We start from the raw sequence: 24,523 nt of genomic DNA, 5'->3' as shown, positions 1-24,523 counted from the left end.
CTGAGAGGTGCTGCTATTGGTCAACCTGTGCAGCAAACAGGAATATGCATGTAAATAAGTGACAGATCAAATGTTCAGTGTTCAAAATGAGTCTGCTGTGAACAAAATGTGGACTTTGTCTCCATCTTGTGGCGTTTACAGGAAATATAATGTGACCATGCATCACATACTGTATACATATTGCACATTCAATAATGTGGATGACATTATGCACATGTGGGTATGTTGTCCCTGAACACTGCCTTCAGTAGGTCACACAATTAATCACATGTAAGAGTGAAGGAACCAAATCTTTAGTGAAAACTCTCCTAAAGAGCAAATCCTTCAGACAGCCATCACTACATGTGTGTGTACAACCCTCAGTCAGTCTACTCACTCTTATGAAATTGCAGGTTTTTGAAACGTAAAGACATCAATAACAACGTAAATGTCAGACTTGTTCGATCTTTAATGTGATCTTCCAACAAACAAATCCACAGAAAACAACTAGTTAATTATCAGAACAACAAAGTGATTGCATAAGTCTGCACACCCTTTCATAACAAGCGGTGTTCAAAGTTAACCAATCACATTCAAAATCATGCATGTAGGTAAACAGCATACACCTTCCATCCATGAAAGTGATTCTGACTAAAACCAGAGTAAAGTCAGCTGTTGCTGAAGTATTTGTTTGAATGTTTGGTGTTGCATCCTACTGGGAGAGCCATGGACCACAAAGAGTTACCAAAGAAACTGCCAGATGTAATTGTTGAAAAGTAGAATCAGGAGAGGGATATAAAAGAATATCGAAGGCATTAGATGTACCGTGGAGCACTGTCAACCCCATCAATAAGTGGAGAAGATGTGGCACCACAGAGACATTGCAAAGATCAGGACGAGCCTCCAAAGTTGATGAGAGGACGAGGAGAAGACTTATCAGGGAGGCGACCAAGAGGCCAACGGCAACATTAAAGGAACTAAAGGAATTTCTGGCAGGTACTGGTCCCTCCTTGCATGTGACCACCATCTCCCGTATTCTGCACATGTCTGGGCGATGGGGTAGGGTGGCAACACGGAAACCCTTTCTTACAAAAAGAAATATCAAAGCCTGTTTGAGTCACCCCCGAACCATGTGGGAAGATGTGTTGTGGTCTGACGGGACAAAGGTTGAACTATGTTAAGATATGTTTCAATACAGCTCATCATCCAAGGAACACCAAACGCCTGTGAAGCGTGGTGGTGGGAGCATCATGCTCTGGGCTGCTTGAATGAATAGCTCCAAATATCAAGATATTCTGGCACAAAACCTGCTGTCAGAAAGATGAAGATGAAGAGGAAGAGGAATATCTCGTCCCAACATGACAATGACCCAAAGCACACATCCAAGTGGACCAAGGCGTGGCTTCAGAAAAGGAAAATCAAAGTCTTGGAATGTCCCAGTCAGAGCCCGGACCTCCATCCCATCGAAAACATGTGCAATGACCTAAAGAGAGCTGTACACAGGAGATCCCCTCGCTATGTGAAGGAACTTCTACTTTTCTGCAAAGAAGATCAAATTCCAAAGTGTCGATGTGCAAAGTGAATAGAGACTTCTTCACAAAGACTTGCTGCTGTAATAAATGCACAAAGTGCTTCACAAAGTGTTCGTTGGGTGAGGTGTGCAGACTTACGCAATCAGGGTGTTGTAGTTTTTAAAAACGTCTTCTTCCTAATAATTAACTATTTGTTTTTTTAACTGTATTTGTGTTTGTTTGGTGGAACAAGTCAAACATTTACTACGCTGTTATTATTTCTGTCTTTACGTTTGAAAAGCCTGCAATTTTATAAGGTGTGTAAACGTTTTATATCCACTGTAGCCTTCATCAGGGTGGCATGAGGCTGTTCTAGCTTCTTTATATACAGTCTGTATATAACAGATATATATACGGTTTGGCTGTCCATACATACAAATAAAAAGAGGTTTAATTATTAATGTGTTGAGATTAAATAAAGTTTCTTTAGTAAAAGCTGGTTTTGTTATCATCTTTCATTGTTTGTATGTTTTGTAATTTGTCACATGAATATTTGACAGACATAAAGAAAGGAAACAACCTCAGAGATAATATTTTAATAAAACTGCTGATTATTTAATAAATAATCATGTGAAGCAGCATGATGTACATTTTATAAAGATTTAGTTCATTTAGAAATGAAACATATTAAAGTAAATTGTACAGAAAGTATTTCCTTTATGTTGATCTAAAACTGGACATTGTCATTTATCATTCATGTTATTGACCATGTAAACACTACAAACAATGTTATATAGGCTACAGGTTGCAGAAGCACTGTAAGAATTAAGACTGAACTCAAATAAAAGTATATTAAATGACTTGTTCCCTCAGAGTAAAACAACAAATCCAAATCTGAACTCATTCATATAAAGAGTCAAAACTCTCCAAACTAAAAGTGATGACTGATTCTACTATACAAGGTTGTTTGACTAAACACTAGATGTTGATAACCAGGATAATTAACAGCTTTGACTTGTTAACTTTGTTTCCTGATGATGTGATAAAGTTTCAGCATCTTGTATCCACATTGTCTTTAAGAGGTGGCATGACATACACACTAAATCTATTTCTGAAACGCCAACAAAGCAGAGAATTCACAAAACAACGTCAAATATTCTGAAGACATCCATTAAAGAGAAAACAGAAAGTCAAGAGCAGGAGTTCCCATCTTTAGAGATTTTAGATAAACAAACTATAACTACATCCTTCATGGCTCAAGATTAAAACAATGTGTTTACAGTAAGTTACATGAAGACAATAAACACATGAAACCATGTTGCATAAATCATTTCAGACGGAGACAATTCATAACAACAAATCAATTCTGCTGAAAAACAAAAGAACAAAAACAATCAATGCATTTGAATACACTGAGACTCTGAGTGTAAAGTGTCAAACTCTGACAGTAAAACATGAGCAAATGTAAAATAACTCATCTGAAGATTCAGAAATGTAACAAACTAAAACTGACGTCTGAAGACAAAAGTTAAAGAATCACAAGTGAACACAAAGTATTTGGTTTAGTGGAGACAATAAATGTTACATTGTGGTGATTAAACACAACATGCTGCTAACCAGGCTCGTCTGTAAACCTGCAGGAAGGTTGAAGAGCAGATGATGTAATGCAGTTTGAGGATTAACATCATATTTGTCTGGATTTTCTGTTGTTTGTCTTGATTATTACAATGAGATCTAGACAGACAGTGAAGTCAGACTGAAGTCTTAACGAACACTTACATTCCTGAACGTCCAGAGAAATCTCAGTGGGACACATTTTGATATCAGCAGTTTTATCTTCACCAGCTTCTCCAATACCGAACCATGGGAAGAGTTTCTCACACGGCACCAACAACATCAAATCAAATGTATTTATATAGCCCAATATCACAAATTTGTCTCAGTGTGCTTTACAGACTGTACAGGATACGACACCCTCTGTCCTTAGACCCTCGCATCGCACAAGGAAACACTTCCTAAAAGAAACCCCATAATAAAAGGGGGAACATGGAAGAAACCTCAGGGAGAGAAACTGAGGAGGGATCCCTCTCCCAGGACGGACAGACGTGCAATAGATGTCGTGTGTACAGGATAAACAACATCGTACAAATACAACATTTGACAGAAAATTATGTTGTGTTGGAAAAAGAGAAAGTTTGGATGAATCCAGGAAAATGTCAATAAGGCTTCCCGGTGTCTAGCAGGACCAGGGCAGCAGGCGCAGCCACGATTCATGATCCTGACGTAAACTTTATCAGAGGCAACCTGCCACATGAGAGACAGACACTCCGGGATGATACCCCGGATGGTGAGTTAGTAACATACATTTACATAAATGCATACAGATAGAGAGGGAGAAGAAGAGAGGGAGGGGAGGAGAGACACATGATCACCTGCATCAGCATCCGGAACAGGATGGAGTAGTGGCACGTCCAAGCACTTTGGACAACACCTGGAGCGCCACATGGAAGCAGAGATATCAGGAGAAACATAAATAAATAGTGTCAGCAAGTTTGAGGAAAAAAACCATCCTCCTTTATTTACCTTAAATCAGAAACATGTGCATTCATAACTAAATGAAATGTACCTGTGGAAGACTCCTGTCCACAGCCAGGTAAAAATGACAGAAGAGAGGAAGTACAGGAAAAGGAAAAGTTGATTACAAACATGCTCAGACTTTTCAAGCAGCCAAAAATAACAATCCTCCGGCCGGGAGGAGCTCGGGTGTTTTCAGGGCGGTGTGGCCGTGAGACTCTCATGGGCCCTCCAGGACTCAGTCTACTGCAAGAGAACAGAAGCAGGTTACCATCATGCTTATATAGTGTTGCTGATTACCTGGTTCTGTCCAGCTGTCTGATCCCCAGCTGAGCCACTCCCGACTCTCCCCAGCAGGCGGCGCTATGACCACACCCCACTGCCACAGTAGCAACACAGGAAGAATCATGATTCTGTATGAATGATCAAAGCTGATGTCATGATAGGAAATGATTAATTGTGCAGCCCTACATATAAACTACAATAAGTGTCCTTCTCTGCTGCCTTCCTGTCAGCTGTTTAGTCAGATGAGGCATTACTGAGATCAGCTGGAGCCACTGTGTTCACTCTGAACCTCGGCCATCTTCTTTCTCCAGCCAGTGACTAGTTGCACTGACAACACTGAGTCGGCTTCTCTTCGTAGGGTGTCTTTCACTCGTTCTCCCATTCCCTCTGTTTCCAACCTGATGCAATCATTTCTCTGCAGTTGGCTCGTTCTACTTTGTCTCTTTTTGTCACTTTGGCTTTTCTTCTGTAGACTAATATTAATCCTCTAGTTCTGACTCTTTGGATTATTGCTCTGTTCTCTTACGTGCTACACGTGTTTCTATAACTTCAGGAACATGTGTTAAGCTGTTATCAATAAAAGGATCATTTCAATAGAAAAGTGAATCTCTTCCTGTGTGCAAACACATCAAATTGCAGCTCAGCTTTGATTTGTATTGACAGAAATGAACTCATTAATGTGTTGACGCGACCAGGTAGGAAACATCCGAGTCTTTGAATCCAACGTAACGTGAATCCACAGTGTAAATCCTGCAGTTCATCCAACACACACTCATGTGCTGATGGGAAGTTTCACATCTAATGGACAGTTAACATCAACACACAGAAACAAACAGCACATGTTGAAGAATGATGAAATGAATGCTGCTGTGCGATCATAAAGATACAGATTAATGTGAGTGATCAAGGTGAAGGTGACCACTGCGACCTTTAACATTCAACATCCACAATTTAAAGACGAGGTCAGGGCTTTGCACTCAACATTTTAATACATATTATTAGAAATGACACTTCTTGTTACATTGTTTAATGAACTGCCAGCTGTACTTACTAATACATATCGCTGCCGATTTAAAACATCAATCCTTTAAATCATTCATCAGGTAACAAATCCAAACATTTGCTCAAATTTGAGGTTTTGATGTTTTTATTTGGCATTTTTCACATTTGAAAGATATTTTGATTAAAACAATCAACACATTATTTGATAACAGAAATAATATTTAGTCGCAGCCCAAATGCACACAATCTTAAAGTCAATATTTGATGTTTGATTTTCTTGCCATTCTGGGCTCCTCTAATATGGATTAAACATTGAAGAACAATATAAACTTCATCAGGTTATTCCTGTAGAATCTTCTACAGTCAAAGAAGCACAAATAAAGAAGATTTATTTATTGTTATGGATAAACTGAAATAATATATAGAATATGTCGACAGTCACACACGCTCAACAAATCACAGGTGAATTATTACACTAACATTCACTGTTCTTACATTGTGCACAGTAAGACCTGACGTTTTATCAAAACACTGGAGAAACAATATGACTGTATTAAGATACAAAAGGTTGTTTCTCATGTCTGGGAAAATAACATTTGTAGATATAAGTACAATAAGATGAACACATGGAATCTACTCGTCCCAGTTCTTGCAGCACATTTACACCACCAACACATAATTCTGCCGACATTTATGCTTTAGTTTCTCATTCTGTGCTGTGGAAATATATTGTATATTATACAACAATCAAGGAACGTGATCCATCATGTGACCTGCTGAAAGAGATCACATCTCATTCTTTCTTTAACCTGCATCTCTACATTTTCTTCATGTACTTTACAATTACACCATTCTCATCTATAAACATTTAACTGGAATTATCTGTAACTGACAAAAAACCACCTCCAGCATAACAATCCTAATAAATCACTGAGACGTCACCACCCTCCCTGAACGTCACAGAGAAATCTCAGTGGGACACATTTTGATATCAGCAGTTTTAGCTTCACCAGCTTTTCCAATACTGAACCATGGGAAGAGTTTCTCAGTGAAAGTGTCTCTGTGAGTGTAGATGTGAGTCATGTCTTCAGGGTCGGAGAAGGAAACCTCCCCCCTGTCATAGTCCAGCTGGACTCTGATCCTCTGGAGATTCTTCTTCACTCTGACAGTCTCACCAACACTATTAGTGTATTTCCCACTGCGATGTACTAAACACCAGATTCCATATTTTGGTGAAGCTAGTCTCTTCCCTTCCTGTCAACTGACTCTTTAACCAAACCTACATACCAGACAGGATGATCTCCCACCTCCACCTCCCAGCTGTGTTTCCCTGAGCTGAAGCCCTCAGAGCCCAGAACATCAGCATACTTAGTGAATCTCTCTGGATTATCAGGAAGCTGCTGGTTTGTGTCTCCACATCTCACACTGGTCAGATCATCAGACAGATAGAGCCAGTGGGCTGCAGTGTTTGGGTCCAGAAGGACAGGACTGAAGTGGACCTTCTCCTTCATCTTCTCCCAGACTCTGAAGGACAGGTTGCCCAGGTGTTTGGCCACATCTATCAGCGCTCCTGAGAGCAGCTGTGGATCTGACAGTGAGCACTGGACTCTGGCTCTGGTCTGAGTGGCTTTATAACTGCTGAGGAATGGCACCTTGTGTTTCTGCAGGTCTTCTTCAACAGCAGAGATACTGTGTGACAGAGAGGAGATCTGCTCCTGAATCATCTTCATCTCTCTGCTGATAGTCTTCCCCTTCTGCTCCTCTTCCTCCCTCAGAGCTGCCAGTCTGGACTCCTCTTCCTCTTTCAGGAACTGGTGGAGCTTGTTGAACTCTGCTCTGATCTTCCTCTCTGTGGACAACAGCTGCTTCTTGGACTCTTGAATCACTTCGTTGTATGTTTCCTCCACTTGTTTGTGTTTGTTCCTCTTGTCCTGCAGAGACTCTAAGTCACATGTCAGCTGGTCCTTCAGCTCACTGACTGCTTGTTCTACAGGAACCACCGTGTGACTCTGGTGGAGAGAAAACTCACAGACAGGACACACAGCTCTATCTTCATCCTTACAGAACAATCGAGGCTCTTCTTGATGTTTACTACACAACACCTCCACCTTCTTCTCTCCTTTCTCCGTCTCAGATGATCCAACTTTCAGCCTCTCAGCAAAGCAGTCAGCCAGTTCCTTCAGTGCAAAGTTCACTAATGTATCTTTTGAGGTCTTTCTTTTACAAATGGGACAGTTTCTGTTCTTACTTTGTTCCCAGAAGTTCTGCAGGCAGCTGGAACAGAAGCTGTGGTTGCAGCTCAGAGACACAGGATCTCTGAAAGTCTCTGAACACACATGGCAGTTCAGGAAACTTTCAACAAGAGAGGTTTTCTCAGCCATCTGTCTCGGTCCCTGTTGTCTTTTGAAAGCAAGACTCAACAAGTTACTGTCCTTTCTCTTCACTCCAGACGTGTGTTTTCCAGCAGAGATCTCACACCCTGTCCTGGCGTCTCAGCTCTGTTCAACAATATCAAAATCTTCTTTTGTTTCCATGTATCTCTGTCACAGGGTGAACTATCAACAGCAGGAAATGCTGCTCTGTCATTTATTCACCAGCAGATGGTGACGTCAGGATGTCTTTCAGAGGGAAATGTTGAACTTTTCCTTCAGTTGGGGACAATTACTTTGTACAGGTATCTGTTGGAAGACAAACACAAGAGGTACAATCATTTAAAAAGCAGATCTTAAAGTTATTTCTTTTGGTTATTTGATAGAAGAGTCAAAGAGAGATGAGAGGGGGGGCAGGGGACGACATGCAGCAAAGGGCCACGGGTCGGATTGGAACATTGACCGCAGCGGTCAGGACTCAGTCTTAGTACAGAGGACGCTCCAGTAAAAAAGATGAAGTTATATTTCATTGTTCACTAAATAAAGAGTTGGAAATGCTCATAAAGGCACAAACAAGGAGAGGTTTGTGTCTTTGACTGAACATTTCAACAGGCTGAGTGACATGAAACCAGTTTGACAGTTTTATTCTTCAGCCAGTGCAACAGGAAACATGTTCTGCTAACACGCCTGTTTGACGGTGTTCATATATCCAGTTGGACTAAAGAAATAGCACTCTCTTAATGTGCACTTATAGGAACAAAGCTGTTGTTCACTTTTCATTTCTTTTAAAACAAACTGACTTCATTATAATTGTTTCTACATTTTGTCAGAGTAAATGTACAAATAACAATCCTGATATCGAGTCGACATCAAGTCTCTCAGCACGAGAGTATTTTCACTCACTCACCCTCTACTGACTCTAAGGATCACACTACATGAGTTTATCTCATCATGCATTTGTTGGAATTATCTTTTAAAGATTAACACCTGCAAAATAAAGAAATGATCAACAACACATACATGTTCTGTCAATGTCTTAAAGATATTTAGAGTTTATAAACATGACAGTGAAAGGTGTCGGACAGAGACGGTATTGTTGAGGAGCTATAAAGATAAGAAAGTAGAAAGTCTTCATCCTCAAAATGTTCAAATAAAACAGATTTCTTATTGTCATAACTTGTGTTTTCAGCCTCTAAAGTAAAACCTAGAAGGACACAACACAGCTCTCCTGGAAATACTTTTATATCTCTTTCTTTAGTGTTCTTGTAGCAGTCACTCTTCCTGGAGTGCACACAAAACATCCAGATAACAGTTGACACAATATCTAGACACAGAAGCAGAACATCGTAAGAAAGCGTGTAGTTCAGGCACACGACTTGTTAAATAGCAACACTTCCCACAGACCTTCCAGTCTTACAGCGTGGTAAGGATCTGGAACAGAGGGATGAGAAGTGAAAACATCACAGTCTTTGACTTTGTTGATTTTGTGCAGCTTCTCCATCCTGACAGCACGTCTCTCAGAACCATCAGGAAATATAGTTCAAAGTGTGACGTGCCTCTGTTTGGTCATTTCAAACTGTTCTGCTCTGAAACGTCACAGCTTCAGTCTGTTCAGATAAAATACCTCTAAACGACTGTGTGAACTTTGACCAACAACAGTCAGTGTCAGGCTCGTCACTCACACAACAATTCAAAGTTTAGCTTCCTGTTCTGAGACAGAAGCTGCACCGCCTGTTTATCTACTTTACACCTTTCCTCTGTACAACATGAGTTATAGTTATTGACTCCAGACGACTTTCAACTTTATTAACTATAAAGTGTAAAGAGATAAGCGTTAAAGCTTGATCCCTTCAGACTGCAGGTATTCAAACATGTGCAGAAGCCCACACTGATGTTTTCCTGATGTATCTCTGCAGAAGAACACAAGAGTTGTTGAGGTACATGTACATATGGGAGTGGATTCCCTTCAGACCAGAGTTCTGCAGGAAACATGTTTGTCTCATTAACACTCATTTTAGGTTGAAGGTCTCAACAGTTGTGTGCTGGAATAAACTGAACTCATTCATTAAACCTTTATCCTGCCTGACATCTTCATGTTCATTTCAATTCAACTCTGTTGATGTGATTAAAAAACATAAAGTTATATTTAGGACTCACCGACTTACAGTCTCTCCACTTCTCCACTTGATTCACTCCAGACGTGTGTTTTCCAGCAGAGATCTCACACCCTGTCCTGGCGTCTCAGCTCTGTTCAACAATATCAAAATCTTCTTTTGTTTCCATGTATCTCTGTCACAGGGTGAACTATCAACAGCAGGAAATGCTGCTCTGTCATTTATTTACTACAAACGGTAAAATAAGTTTAAAAAACAAAAGCTGATCTTTCCGGTTTATTCATTAAATAAGAAATGAAAATGCTCATGAAATGCTACAAACACGGAGAGGAGTGTTGTATTCTAGTCTAACGAGGACTGAACATTTCAACAGGCTGACTGACAATAAACAAGTTTGACAACATTTTTACTTTTCAGCCACAGTAACATGACTTCCCCTAAACTTTTATCCTGCCTGACGTCTTCATGATCCTTTCAATCAAATCTGTTGAAGTGATTAAAAAACATAAAGTTATTGTTGAGGCTTCCAAGAGTTTCCTAATGCTAATGTTGGGCTTCTTTTAGGAAGATTTTCCTTGTGCGGTGCGAGGGTCTAAGGCAGGGGTGTCCAAACTACGGCCCGTGGGCCAACTGCGGCCCGTGATCCATTTTTAATTGGCCCGCAGCAAATTCTAAAAGTATAATGGAATATGGCCCAGATAGAAACTTGCACTTGAATGTTTTGCACTTCTTAGTTCTAACACAGAAACACAGTTTTGACTTGTCAGCTAACTTAAAACATCAAGTGTCAGATAAAGCTTGTGCTTTAGATGTTTACTGATTGCATGTGATGAGAGCACGGATGCGACAGACACCGCACAGCTGTTTTTGCGGGGAGTTGACGACAACTTTTGCGTTACGGAAGAGCTGCTTGGTCTTACGAGTCTAAAGGACACAACATAATTCGAGCACGAGGACTTTACCACAGATAATTTAAAGCTTTCCTGTCTGATGTCGATGCTGAATACGGGGACGTACTCCACAGTTCTGATGTGCGCTGGCTGAGTCGCGGCTCCGTGCTGCAGTGGTTTTATTCCCTGAGATCAGAAACCGACCTGTTTTTGAAAAAGAAGGACCGACCTCTTCATGAGCATGAGTGACCCTCCATGTTTGGCAGACCTGGTATTTTTAGTTGATCTTACTGGTCATCTCAACACTGAACAAGAGCCTACTGCGCAACCTCTCTGATAACAAGGGGAAATATGTGTCTGTGATCACGTCTCTCATGACAGAATTCATTCAGCGCTTCCAAGATTTTTCTATCATTGAGAAAGAAATCGACATGATCAATGCAGAAGAAGAACAAAAGCAGATTGAGAATTTAAATGAGCGACAGCATCTCTGTGATGTCCTTCATATCTCAAACACCAAACTTACTCCTGACCTGCAGCATCCTTCAGTCCAAAGTGCAGTTTAGAGTGTTTAACAAGCTTGAGATATCTCCCCCCCCCCCCCCTTTATACAGGGCTGTGAAGGAGGATCACCATCCTGGCTAAGAAGCAATCTGAGGCAAACCCTTATTGTAACACATTAAATGAAACCTCATTAATAGAAAGCTGCGATGGAGGCTGTGATGGAGGCTGCCCCCCACCCCCACCCCTCTTGAGCATATTCAATTATCAAGCATAATCTACCTACATTTGATAGATTTTAAGGCAATATACCTCACCTCGAGTCAGTGGCCCAGCCCTTCATATATTTTTCTGTATGTGGCCCTCAGTGAAAAAGGTTTGGACACCCCTGGTCTAAGGACAGAGGGTGTCGTATGTTGTACAGGCTGTAAAGCCCCCTGAGACTAATGTGTCATTTGTTATATTGGGCTATATAAATGCATTTGATTTGATTTGATGTGTCCAGATGCTCAAGATAAGCCTAAAATAAAATATTTATCCTGGGGGGTAAAATATTGTAACAATATGTTGGCTGCTTCATAACTGGAGAACACGAAGTTTGTAAAGATTGTAAAGTTTTGAAAACATTAGGAACAAACATGGAGAAACTATGAAACCTGATACTAACTCACCTCAGCTGATGTGACTGTAGTCTGTTATTTATAGAGAGGAAACTAGAAGTCACACTAACACTCTGCTCTCTGCTGGATGATTCATGAACAGCAGCTCAAACAGACAAACAGGTCCAACCATCCATGGAAAAGGTCCAGTAAACATCAAAACCCTACAGTACCCTAAAACAGTACATTTAAATTTGAACGACATGAATTATTTCACGATAAGAATGCTGCAGCTCCGTCGTGAGACTCCACTCTAACTTCAGCTTATTTCAAAGATGGAGAATCAGAATCAGGGCTCCCCAGGACAGAGCTGGCCTTCTTAACCAGTCTGTTCAGTCTCTTCCTGTCAGCAGCTGAGATGCTGCTGCCCCAGCACACCACTCCATAACAAATGGCTGATGCCACCACAGAGTCAAAGAAGGTCAGACCTCAGTCTCCTCAGCATATAAAGCTGCTCCGTCCCTTCTTAAACAGAGCAGCAGAGTTATCTGACCAGTCCAGTTTATTGTTCAGGTGAACACTCTTTTACAATCTCAATGTCCGTTCCCAGGTTTGTTCACTGGTGTTGGGGGAGAATGATGGCGCCTCCTGATATCCACCACCAGCTCCCTGGTCTTCCCTGCGTTGAGCAGGAGGTGGTTCCTCTGGCACCAGAGGGCAAAGTCCTGTGTCAGCTCTCTGCACTCCTCGTCATCCCCATCAGAGATGAGGCCGACAATAGCAGAGTCATCAGAAAACTTCTGCAGGTGACACTTTGCTGTGTTGTGGGTGAATTCTGCAGTGTAGAGGGTGAAGAGAAACGACGCCAGAACCGTTCCTTGGGGGCCCCCGTGCTGCAGACAATCATGTCCGAGTGACACTCCCAGGTCCTCATGTACTGTGGACGGTTGGTGAGGTAGTCCAGGATCCAGCTGGTGAGGTGATGATCCACCCCGAGCGCTCCAGCTTGTCCCCCAGCAGCCTGGGTTGAGTGGTGTTGAAGGCACTGGAGAAATCAAAGAACATGATTCCCACAGTGCCCCCAGCCTTCTCCAGGTGAGAGAGAGATCTCTGCATCACGTAGATGACAGCGTCATCCACCCCGATCTCACTACACGCCATTTGTCCAACGTCACATTGGTCCTGACGTCCACTATGATGAGTTTGTTCAGGCGGCAGATATTTGGTTGATGAGAACTGACTTTTTCTTTGAGTTCTTTGTCCCACCACAGTGTAAACCCGCCAAGCTGCTTCCTCAACACCTGCAGGACTTTGTCTTGAGCTCTGCAGAGCATGGAGTCATTATTATGAGCCTGGAGACATTACGTTACGTTACAGTTTATTTAGCTGACACTTTTGTCCAAAGCAACTTACAATAAGTGCAAACAATGATGAGAATATAACTTCAAACAGCAAGAATCTTGCAAGTACATCATGTGACGGCCTCAGAGGTGGCCTTGTCCTGTCCTTCCCATGTTGTGTGCTTAACCTGTGTTTCAGGAGGTTGATTGGTGGAGCTGAGACCTCATCTCCTCATCACTGATTCAGCACACCTGAGCAGGCTGGGCTCAGGCTATAAAGAGACCTGCAAGATCTTCTCTGTCTCTTCCCTCTGGCCTGCTGCTGCTATTTGTATTGTGCTTGTGCTTTGTGGATCATTTACTTAAATTAAACCATATAGAAAAGTTATTTGATTGTGTTGTCTCCCTCCTTGTCACCTCCTCTCGAGCCAGGTTGTGACAATCAGCTTTAAATGGGTGACATCATTTAAATGCAGAACAATAGCTTCAAACAAGCCAAACCAATGTAAGTGCAACATACAAAGAGATTAATTTTTTTGCAGTTGAAACAGGCAGAGCCTCCCCCGTTATTATGAAAAGTAAAACAATTAATAACAATAAAATAAAATATAAATGTATGTGTGTCCACTGGTCTGTGCTATAAATGCATTTTCTGTATGATTCAAATAATATTGATCATTTTTCTAGTCAAAATCGCTATTGCGTATTCATCTGTCAGTGCCTCCCCAGCCATGAACCTCATCGCACGTCACTGTCTGGGTCCCACTCACAGTGAGGGAGTAGCGAGCCGATTGGCCGATGCAGAGCGAAGTGAGCGAGCTGGGGTGTGTGGTTTGATCATGGCCTGGATGTAGGAAGGGGCTGATCCATTCACAGCACGGTAGGCCAGGACCAGAATCTTAGAGCAGATTTTGGCCCCCACTGGTAACCAGTGAAGGGAGCAGAGGAGAGGTGTAGTGTGGGAGAACTAAGGTAGGTTAAAGACCAGTCGGGCTGCTGCATTCTGGATGAGCTGTAGAGGTTGAATGGCACATGCAGGAGTCAAGCAGTAAGATGACAAGAGCCTGAACCAGAACCTGCGTTGCCTTCTGAGTCAGTAGGGGACGTATCCTCCTGATGTTGTAAAGCAGGGGTGCCAAACTCATTTTAGTTCAGGGGCCAATTTGATCTCAAGTGGGCCGGACTAGTAAAATCATATAATAACCTATAAATAACGAGATCTCAAAATGTTTCCCTTTGTTTTAGTGCAAACAAGTACATTCTGAAAATGTTCACATTTAATGAACTATCTTTTTACAAAACATTATGAACAACCTAAAAGTGCAATTTCAACAATATTATGCCTCAGTTTATCATTTAGTTGCATTACAACTTACAGATCACAGTGTATCAGGCACAACACATTTAGTCACAGGTATCTGGAACAATATAGTATTTTACTTTATGATCAAAACAACTTGTCAAGATATAGAAATAATTAGAAAATGACATTCATTTCCACATCTGTGTAGTAATCCTGACACACCACACAAACACAAACTAAAGTAACAACTATTAAGGAGGCATTAAGTTATCCGCCTGCCTTGTAAATGTATACATGTAAATACATAAAGGTTGTGTCTCTTTGTACTGCAGCTGCTGACTGACATTATATTTCACTGTTCAATGTCTTTAAATATTTCCACAGTAAGTATTCATTTTCACAGAAATATATTCTCACAGAAATATATAATGTGCAAAAGTGTCCGAAGCAGCATTTTACATTAAGTATGCTTACTCACTGTTTAGTTTGCTCCTGAAACTTGTAATCTTTTAGCGTCACACGTGCGTCAATATCAGGCGTCAAATCCTGAGGAGCAGCCAGGATGTCATTTAAGTGTTCGTGTGTGAGCCTAGAGCTCTGTAGAGCTTTGTTTTATTGATGCTCATTACAGAGAAAAGTTGTTCACAAAGGTAGGTAGTCCCAAACATGCACAAAACCTTTGCAGCGAGAGCTGTCAATGTGGGGTGCCCTGTCAAGAGAAGCTGATAAAAGGTGTCCAAGCCCACCGAGACAAATTTTTCCTTCAAATCTGAATCACACTGCAAGTTGATTACTTAAAGTTGGATGTCGACGGGCAGATCAGAAGCCTTGACCGTGAACGGCGAGCGAAACACTGCAGTATGGCTTTGATGCTAATGCTATTTCACTAGCAATAAGGTAGTTAGCTTTCACTGCTGCATCGCCGACATCTCGGCTACAGGCTGCTGTTTCTTCAGACCATTCGCCATGATGAGTCTCATAGTGACGCCAAATATTATAATCTTTGAGCACTGAAAGCTGCTGTGAACACACCAAGCACACACCTCTGTGAATAAATAGGAAACGGTCCATTTTTCTTGGAAAACTCTACACTCCGTGTCCACGTTTCTCCTTTTTTGACAAAGACATTTTGGGTAATGAGGCTGCGAGTGTAATGTTGACAGAACCCGCCAGTTCCAGAAGTTTTTTTACCGGCAGCTCCAGCATGAACAGTTTGCTTGCTTGGCAGTGTTGTGTGCGACCCTCAGTGGACCGGTTCCGGCCCGCAGGCCGTATGTTTGACACCCCTGTAAAGAGTGTTTCTGCAGAAGCCGACTGTTGCAGAGATGTTGGCAGTGACAGTTGGTCGTCCAATGTAACACCCAGATTCCTTGCAGTCCGAATTGGGGAAACAAGCAAGGTGCTGCTGGACAGGCTGCCCCAAAAATAACTCTTATGACGCCCAAAGAGTGTTTGTGGACCACGGAGGCACCAACAGACTTCAAGAGGCCAACTACCACAGAGTTCCCATCGTCGGCCTTCCTCTGATGTTTGACCAGGAGGATCAGGATGAGAGCGAGGGCGATGCCAAAGTGCTGGACGTTGGCACATTAAACAAAGACATCTTCCTGGAGGCGGTGAAGGCGGTGCTTCATGAGCCGTCCTACAGGGAGAACGTGCAGGAGCTGTCACTGACTTGTATTCTAACAGTGAAATGTTTGTGGTAAGTGTTTGAAGGCAGGAAAGAAAAACTGCACTAACACAGATACTTCTGTTGCCCTGTATGTACTTCTGTAGCACTTCAGTTTTTCTCTGACAGCAGCAGAAAAAGAAAGAATGAGAGAAGCAGAGAATAAATGATTGTTGTGTCTCGTCAGCTATGTTAAATGTAGTCATGTTCATGTTTAGGGTTTAGATCAGGCTTTTGTTTAATGTCATGTTAGTCTGTGGTTGTCATGTGACCTTTTGTGTAGTTAGATTCACTCAAGTCTTGTCTCGTCGTACACTTCCTGTTTTGTTTTGAAATGTTCTCTTCCCCTTGTGTCATGTCTTGATTACTTCCTTCCTTGGTGTGATTGTCTGCCCCGCCCCTGATTGTTTCCACCTATTGTTTTGTACTTTGTTTGCAGCAAAGCATTTTATTTTGTTATATCCGTCTGAGTCGTTCATTTGAGTGCACCATTCTTGTCTCTGAGTTCCTCAACAACTATGTTTGAATTCCGTGTTAATATCTTGTATAATTGAGTTTTATGATGGTACAGCAGCACAAAATAAATGTCGGCCTCTGAAGAGCTGAAAAGACTCATGTCCAAGATATCATTCAGTCTGAATAATGTCTTTGAGACTCGACTGAACTGGTGTCTGAAGAAGCAACAACATCAAGAGCCACAGCAGAGATGCATCTCTTATCTGCCCTGGACATACAGCATGTCTGACAAACACAATGGGTTTTTGTGAAGGATATGTATAAAAAGAAAATCCATCATAAACTGCTGAGAGGTGCTGCTATTGGATCAACCTGTGCAGCAAACAGGAATATGCATGTAAATAAGTGACAGATCAAATGTTCAGTGTTCAAAATGAGTCTGCTGTGAACAAAATGTGGACTTTGTCTCCATCTTGTGGCGTTTACAGGAAATATAATGTGACCATGCATCACATACTGTATACATATTGCACATTCAATAATGTGGATGACATTATGCACATGTGGGTATGTTGTCCCTGAACACTGCCTTCAGTAGGTCACACAATTAATCACATGTAAGAGTGAAGGAACCAAATCTTTAGTGAAAACTCTCCTAAAGAGCAAATCCTTCAGACAGCCATCACTACATGTGTGTGTACAACCCTCAGTCCTCCCTCTCTTCAATGAGCCTCTTTATAACACACTTGAGCATCAACACACTGTTACAACTTCAGATTACAAAGCTGACCAACAACTGCTTTATTGGTTTCTCATAAGACAAAGTCTCAAAGTGAAGAAATATGTATTTTCTCAGGAGACTGTTGTAAATGATTATATTTAATGCTGCAGTGAAGGTGTAGGAGGGTAAATGTGATTCCTGAATGTTTCTAAGTGAGAATCAATTCATCTCCATCAAATGAAACCCGTTGCACAACTCTTCTCCAACATGCCATGCTTTATTCCTCACACGTGTTCTGCTACTTACAGTGGATATATAAAGTCTACTCACTCTTATGAAATTGCAGGTTTTTGAAACGTAAAGACATCAATAACAACGTAAATGTCAGACTTGTTCGATCTTTAATGTGATCTTCCAACAAACAAATCCAGAGAAAACAACTAGTTAATTATCAGAACAACAAAGTGATTGCATAAGTCTGCACACCCTTTCATAACAAGCTGTGTTCAAAGTTAACCAATCACATTCAAAATCATGCATGTAGGTAAACAGCATACACCTTCCATCCATGAAAGTGATTCTGACTAAAACCAGAGTAAAGTCAGCTGTTGCTGAAGTATTTGCTTGAATGTTTGGTGTTGCATCCTACTGGGAGAGCCATGGACCACAAAGAGTTACCAAAGAAACTGCCAGATGTAATTGTTGAAAAGTAGAATCAGGAGAGGGATATAAAAGAATATCGAAGGCATTAGATGTACCGTGGAGCACTGTCAACCCCATCAATAAGTGGAGAAGATGTGGCACCACAGAGACATTGCAAAGATCAGGACGAGCCTCCAAAGTTGATGAGAGGACGAGGAGAAGACTTATCAGGGAGGCGACCAAGAGGCCAACGGCAACATTGAAGGAACTAAAGGAATTTCTGGCAGGTACTGGTCCCTCCTTGCATGTGACCACCATCTCCCGTATTCTGCACATGTCTGGGCGATGGGGTAGGGTGGCAACACGGAAACCCTTTCTTACAAAAAGAAATATCAAAGCCTGTTTGAGTCACCCCCGAACCATGTGGGAAGATGTGTTGTGGTCTGACGGGACAAAGGTTGAACTATGTTAAGATATGTTTCAATACAGCTCATCATCCAAGGAACACCAAACGCCTGTGAAGCGTGGTGGTGGGAGCATCATGCTCTGGGCTGCTTGAATGAATAGCTCCAAATATCAAGATATTCTGGCACAAAACCTGCTGTCAGAAAGATGAAGATGAAGAGGAAGAGGAATATCTCGTCCCAACATGACAATGACCCAAAGCACACATCCAAGTGGACCAAGGCGTGGCTTCAGAAAAGGAAAATCAAAGTCTTGGAATGTCCCAGTCAGAGCCCGGACCTCCATCCCATCGAAAACATGTGCAATGACCTAAAGAGAGCTGTACACAGGAGATCCCCTCGCTATGTGAAGGAACTTCTACTTTTCTGCAAAGAAGATCAAATTCCAAAGTGTCGATGTGCAAAGTGAATAGAGACTTCTTCACAAAGACTTGCTGCTGTAATAAATGCACAAAGTGCTTCACAAAGTGTTCGTTGGGTGAGGTGTGCCTCCCTTCCTCCCTCCTAAACTCAGCTGCCACAAAGTTTGCTGACCTGCTGGGGTCAGTGCGTAGGGGCTCAGGGCCCACATCTGACGGGGAAGGGAGATCCAGCACTCCACCTCCCGCTGCCCTCTCTGCCCCCTCCCCTCCACACACCCCTGTTGTCCCCATGCAGAGTAAGTAGACAAGAGAAAGAACAGGGAGAGTACTGGAGACGACCGCTGCAAAATTTGTCATTTTGGAAAAGGAATAAAACAAGCTTTACATAGATCACTATCTTATTTTTAACAATGAATTGTTTTTGGCTGCACCTGTTTTTAGAAATCCCAAGTTTTCTTTTGTTTAATCTTTTTAAGTTTGCACTAAAGAGATGTTGGATGGTGAAACCACCTCCAATTGCAGAATCTAAATATATTGCTGTGATGAGTTTTTAGGGGAAAAACATTATAGGATGAAGCTGACGATGTTCTACATTTTTATTTTCAAAGACAATTCAATGAAAAGAGCTAAATCAATGATTAATTGATTTACTGACTTAAAATGCAGTCTGTGTAGCCAAAGCCAGATCATGTTTATTCTTCTGGGCCAGAAACTTCCTCTGTTGAAAATAGACCCAAACAATAAATGCACTCTTTACTCCTATTTAAGTAAAATGTGTTAACTGATTTACAAAATGTGTCTTTTAAATGAATGTCCCTTTATTTATTTATTTATTTTTCAGATTTAACACTTCATTAGGTATTAATTGGCTTGATATATAGACCAAATAAAATAGTTAAATTGAATATTTGTATGATAATGATTATAACTGCATAGTTGTGCATCATTTAAAGTCTGTGCTTCATATCTGAAGTAGACCTGGAAATGATGAATAATGGTGTGCAAACGAAAGGCTTGAAAGGGTTAATTGAAAGGTATAATACTGTCGTTTTAATGAAAGATTCCACATAAAACTATATCTGTGGGCGCTGAATCTTCCTCTGTGTGGCGTCTGTAGTGCAAAAGAAGGCTGTGACAATGAGTAATGTTGCTGACACTGTAGTTTAATTTATAGTTATTGTGACCACACATTATTTTATTCTCTAATCTGTTGTTTTGCATCACTCCACCCCCCACCTATCCATCCATCCATCCTGCCTGGGCGGCACTCAGTGTCTCGGCTCACAGACCTGGTAAGCAGCGTTCGCAGGGTGCCGGTGGCCCCTGCACCCGAGGGTGACGCTGCACCGGTACCTAGCGCCAGGCCCACCCCTACACCTGCACACACCACCTCCCCACCTCCCCCTCACTCCCCTTCCCTGTCTTCCTCCCAGAGTGAGTATCGAGCACGGCCCACCCCGACCCTTCTCACATTGGCCAATCACGGGGCCTAATGAGACGGCATTTCAGCGCAGGCCTGTGTGTGAGCAAGTGTGTTTCACAGTCAGTGTTTTGTGCTTTCGGTAAACAGGTACATAACATAAAGTACTTTGTGGTAAACTGCTCTTTGGTCAGCTAAGTTGGAAATTGGAACATCTGGATGTGTGTGCTTTGTGCTGCTATTAACATCCTCTTCAGTCTGCCATGGAGAGCACTGCTGACTGCACTCAGATTTATGCTTTTAACTACTTGTGATGTCTTTGAATACAGCGGTGACATTGTGTGCGGTGATATAAGGAGATGCCTTGTGTGTGTGTTTGACAGTCGATCAGGATCACATGATGAGCAAGGCTCACTATTGTATGTGTGGACATGTTTGATTGAATTAGTTTGACATGTATGAGAAATGAATTCCCAAACTAATCAAGAGTGAATTAACCTGCATCTTCAAAGATGTTTGTTATACAGAATCCACACTTGGCACAATTACAGCAAGTTTACTATGAAGCATATATTTTGCGCTCATTATATAAATGACCAAAGAAGTTGAAACATTATTTGCAGTTTTCCCAAAGAACATAATGTATGTCAGGGTTCTAACTGCCTTTGCCTGAGCATCTGTGTTGTTGCGTGAACAATTCAGAAACTAACTGCTCTCGATCTGAACAACTGTTGTGTTTACCTCTGATTAACTTATGTGCCTGTTTTTCTTCTGCAGGACGCAAACAAGAAATAATCAAGATCACCGAGCAGCTGATAGAGGCAATCAACAATGGAGACTTTGAAGCATACGCGTGAGTCTGCGTTTTAGTGAGTGGTTTGCGTTCAAATGCATAGTTTAGAGTTAATGTGTGTCTTCGTTAACATGCCCTGCTCTCTCCTCCTCAGGAAGATCTGCGACCCTGGACTGACTTCATTTGAACCGGAGGCGCTGGGCAACCTGGTAGAGGGCATGGATTTCCACAGATTTTACTTTGAGAACCGTAAGATTGATACATTTGGTGGCATTTGTCTTATCGGTGCTTATGTTTATTATTGATTCATCTTGTTTATCTGTAATTTTAGTGTAAACATACACGTCATTTGTCTGAATCACAAAATGGGGCCGTGTTCTCTCCTTTAGCTGCTGTACATCTCTACATTTGCCCTATTACTGGTTTCATTAGGAAATATTTTCACAGGAAGCGTCAAGTAGGAAAATGAAAGTAGATAAATTTAACTAAAGCTCCACCCTAAAAAAACTAGACTCGCCAACAATGGCTGAAGATATTCCACAGCAGCAACCACACCGACTGAGATGATTAGTGTTACATTTACACATCAAATTACATAGTTTGTTGAACTATTACAATTCCAAACCGGTGGTGTCTTACTCCATTCTTTCTCCTGACATCTTCTCAGTTTTGGCTAAGAACAGCAAGCCCATCCACACCACCATCCTGAACCCTCACGTCCACATGATCGGCGAGGACGCAGCCTGCATCGCTTACATCCGCCTGACTCAGTTTGTTGACAACCAGGGTCGGCCGCGGTCCAGCCAGTCGGAGGAAACTCGCGTCTGGCATCGCAGAGACAGCAAGTGGCAGAACATCCACTTCCACTGCTCAGGAGCACCTGCTGCGCCACTCCAGTGAGGTAATGGAGAAAACTGACAGCAGGAGGCGTTCCTCTCGGAGCATGTTGGTACTCTTCAGAAAGCAGCTGTTGTACCTATGCTGTATATTTCACATGTTAGTTTAACACAACAACCAGAGTGGTAATAGAGGATAAAAGGCAAGAACAAACATTTCAAAGTTGGTAGCTCTAATTCTAAATCTAGTATTGAGTACATTGACTGCATTGCTGTTGGTTCTTCTGGGTGCTCACACTGTGTAGAAGCAGAAAGAAGGTTCTTACGGGATGTGTTCATTCAAATGCTGCATAGATTTTAGGTGCAGCGACAGTCAGCAAAAGAAAATCAGTGTGCGTTTCCATTAGCCTTAGGAATGCTAATAGTCTGGAGAAAGCTTGAATTCCCACCCAATAAATCATTTAAGTTAATTCTATGAATTTACTTTTGGTCCTCATGTGGTGCTTTTTCAACTGCATGTATTTATTAAATGTTTCAGCTGATGCTGTAGCCTTACTGCCTGGTACACAGTAATCCTAGAGGTAGAAGTTGCAGGTCTATCATGATTCTAATCAGACTTTTGTTTCCTTCGTTGATATTGCAATGTTTGCACCATAAACAAGTAGAACAACATTTCTGCTATATTTAAGCTTTATTGTGGCATTCCCACCAAAGTCATGAAATCATGCTTATTGAAATTCAAGTTTTGAAGTGGTAAAAATCAAACTCCAAAATCATAGTTCATCATTTTGGGACATTAATGTGCTTGCTTGCAGAGAGTTACATGAGAATGTTGATACCACTCTCATATACGTGAAGCTGGAGACAGGTGGCTTAGCTTAGCTTAGCATAAGGACTGGGAACAAGGGGAAACAACTAGCCTGACTTAAAAAATGTACCTGGCAGCAATTCACACAAACACTGCAGTGCAAAAATGTAGAGGTGCTGGTAGGAAAACGTTGTTACCTTTGGACAGAGGCAGGCTAGCTGTTTCCAGTCTTTATGCTAAGCTCAGATAACCAGCTGCTGGTGGTAGTTTAGTTAGATTAAATGGTTTCTGTGAAGGGAAATCTTTGTGAGTAGAGTAACTGGAGACCAAAAAAGCTGCAGGAGACGGACTTGATGTCTTACGCTAAAGGTTTATTGGAGCTTGGAGGATGAGAAATGCAAGTGAATTACAGAGACGTAGTCCCAGTGTACGACTTTCTCTCAGGGTACTCAACCTACGCTGGGCGCACTAGATTAAGACCCCCAAATATGGCCATTCTCTGCCAATCCATTCATGTTAAACGATGCCATTGGATAATAAGTGCGAAAACATGTTTAGCTAATGACGGATCACGTTGGGCTCCTCAGGTCACAGGCTGCACATTGTAAAAGAGGTAGTTGTTAGCATCTGCAGGTGATTTAAGGCAAAGTGCACCTAATCTTATCCACTGATGTCTGTGTGCTCACATTGTGTATGTGTGGGTGCAGATCCACAGAGACGGAGCCTCCATAACTCTTATGTACCAGCTCTCTCTACAACAGTCAGCCCTGTGTGTTGAGCTATGTGTCTGTGTGAGACGACGGGTCCTGACCTTAGACATGGTAAAAGAACAAGGTGCATGAATGTGACCTGGGGCCCACTGTGTTTTGTTTCCTAACTTAAGGAGAAGAAACTGAGAAATCCTTCAGTGTGTTGCTTTAATAAGAGGAATTTCCTCATCAGTGTGAATCCACTCATCCACAGTAAAAACAAATAAGCCTATTTCCCAAACTGTCAGACTATTCCCTTCATTTAAAAATCTGATCTCAGTCATATTTATTATTTATCATTTATTTGACGCCGTTTTGTTTTCCTCCTCAGGGATGAATGCCATAGCTCTGTCCGTCAGGAGTGCTCTGCTGGAGAGAGAGAGAGAGAGAGAGAGAGGAAGAGGAGGAAGGGATGAAAGAACAAGTCCAGTGTCGGTTTGGGGACAGGCCCCTCAACAACAACAACCCCCCCCCCAACCCCCAACCCCCCCGCCTCACTGGACCCCCGACCTCAACCCCCAGCATGCATCTCTTCTTTTACTACTACTGCCCCCTTTGTTTGTCACCTGTCCTACAACACAATCTGACAACTATCAAACAAACAGCTCGACGTCCTTCACCCCCTGCGGCTGCGTCTCCTTCCCTCCGACACTCTGGGTGGGGGGTGGGGTGGGGGGGTGTGGTGTTTTCAGCACTCGGTGTGATGCCTTCTTCCTCTGGTCTCTTTTTTTGTGACACCAACCCTCTTGTGCTCCTGTGAATCCACACTTATGTGACATAAACACTGCACTGGAAATACAGTATGTAAAGTTTTAAGTAAAATCTATTATCATTACTATATTATTATTATTATTATTACTATATTAATATTATTATTATTATTATTATTATTACTATATTAATATTATTATTATTACACATAAGCAATTGTATATGTAATTTGTATAAGTCAACATTTCTGATGCCAGTGGTTTCTATAGTTGAAGGAAATCTTTTTTTGTTTTTCTCTATCTTGTTAAGGAAGCATGTTTTTCCCCCATATTAACAGTGGCTGTTTTTTATTGTGGCTCTTAAGTGGAAAATTATATTGCCATTTTTTGTCAGTTGCTTCTTGTACGTTAGCTATAATTCTGCGC

The 24,523-nt window shown here is 41.8% G+C and overlaps 1 protein-coding gene and 1 pseudogene across 1 annotated transcript; one reads left to right on the top strand and one right to left on the bottom strand.

Annotated features, from left to right (window-relative positions):
- The first annotated feature begins 956 nt into the window (after nt 1-956).
- On the top strand, nt 957-23,790 carry LOC115006049 (calcium/calmodulin-dependent protein kinase type II subunit beta-like). The gene is made up of 7 exons (XM_029428080.1): nt 957-1,635; nt 18,903-19,077; nt 20,054-20,215; nt 20,979-21,054; nt 21,149-21,243; nt 21,662-21,895; nt 23,719-23,790. Exons 1-6 carry the CDS (start codon nt 1,549-1,551, stop codon nt 21,892-21,894), a joined length of 828 nt encoding a protein of 275 aa, XP_029283940.1. The 5' UTR covers nt 957-1,548; the 3' UTR covers nt 21,895; nt 23,719-23,790.
- LOC115006048 (nuclear factor 7, brain-like) lies at nt 5,320-10,508 on the bottom strand (annotated as a pseudogene).
- Nucleotides 23,791-24,523: the final 733 nt, after the last annotated feature.

This window comes from Cottoperca gobio, unplaced genomic scaffold (assembly GCF_900634415.1).
Source record: "Cottoperca gobio unplaced genomic scaffold, fCotGob3.1 fCotGob3_44arrow_ctg1, whole genome shotgun sequence".
NCBI classification, from domain to species: domain Eukaryota; kingdom Metazoa; phylum Chordata; class Actinopteri; order Perciformes; family Bovichtidae; genus Cottoperca; species Cottoperca gobio.
Note: the sequence above shows the minus strand (reverse complement) of the source record. Positions and strands in the feature narration are given on the sequence as shown.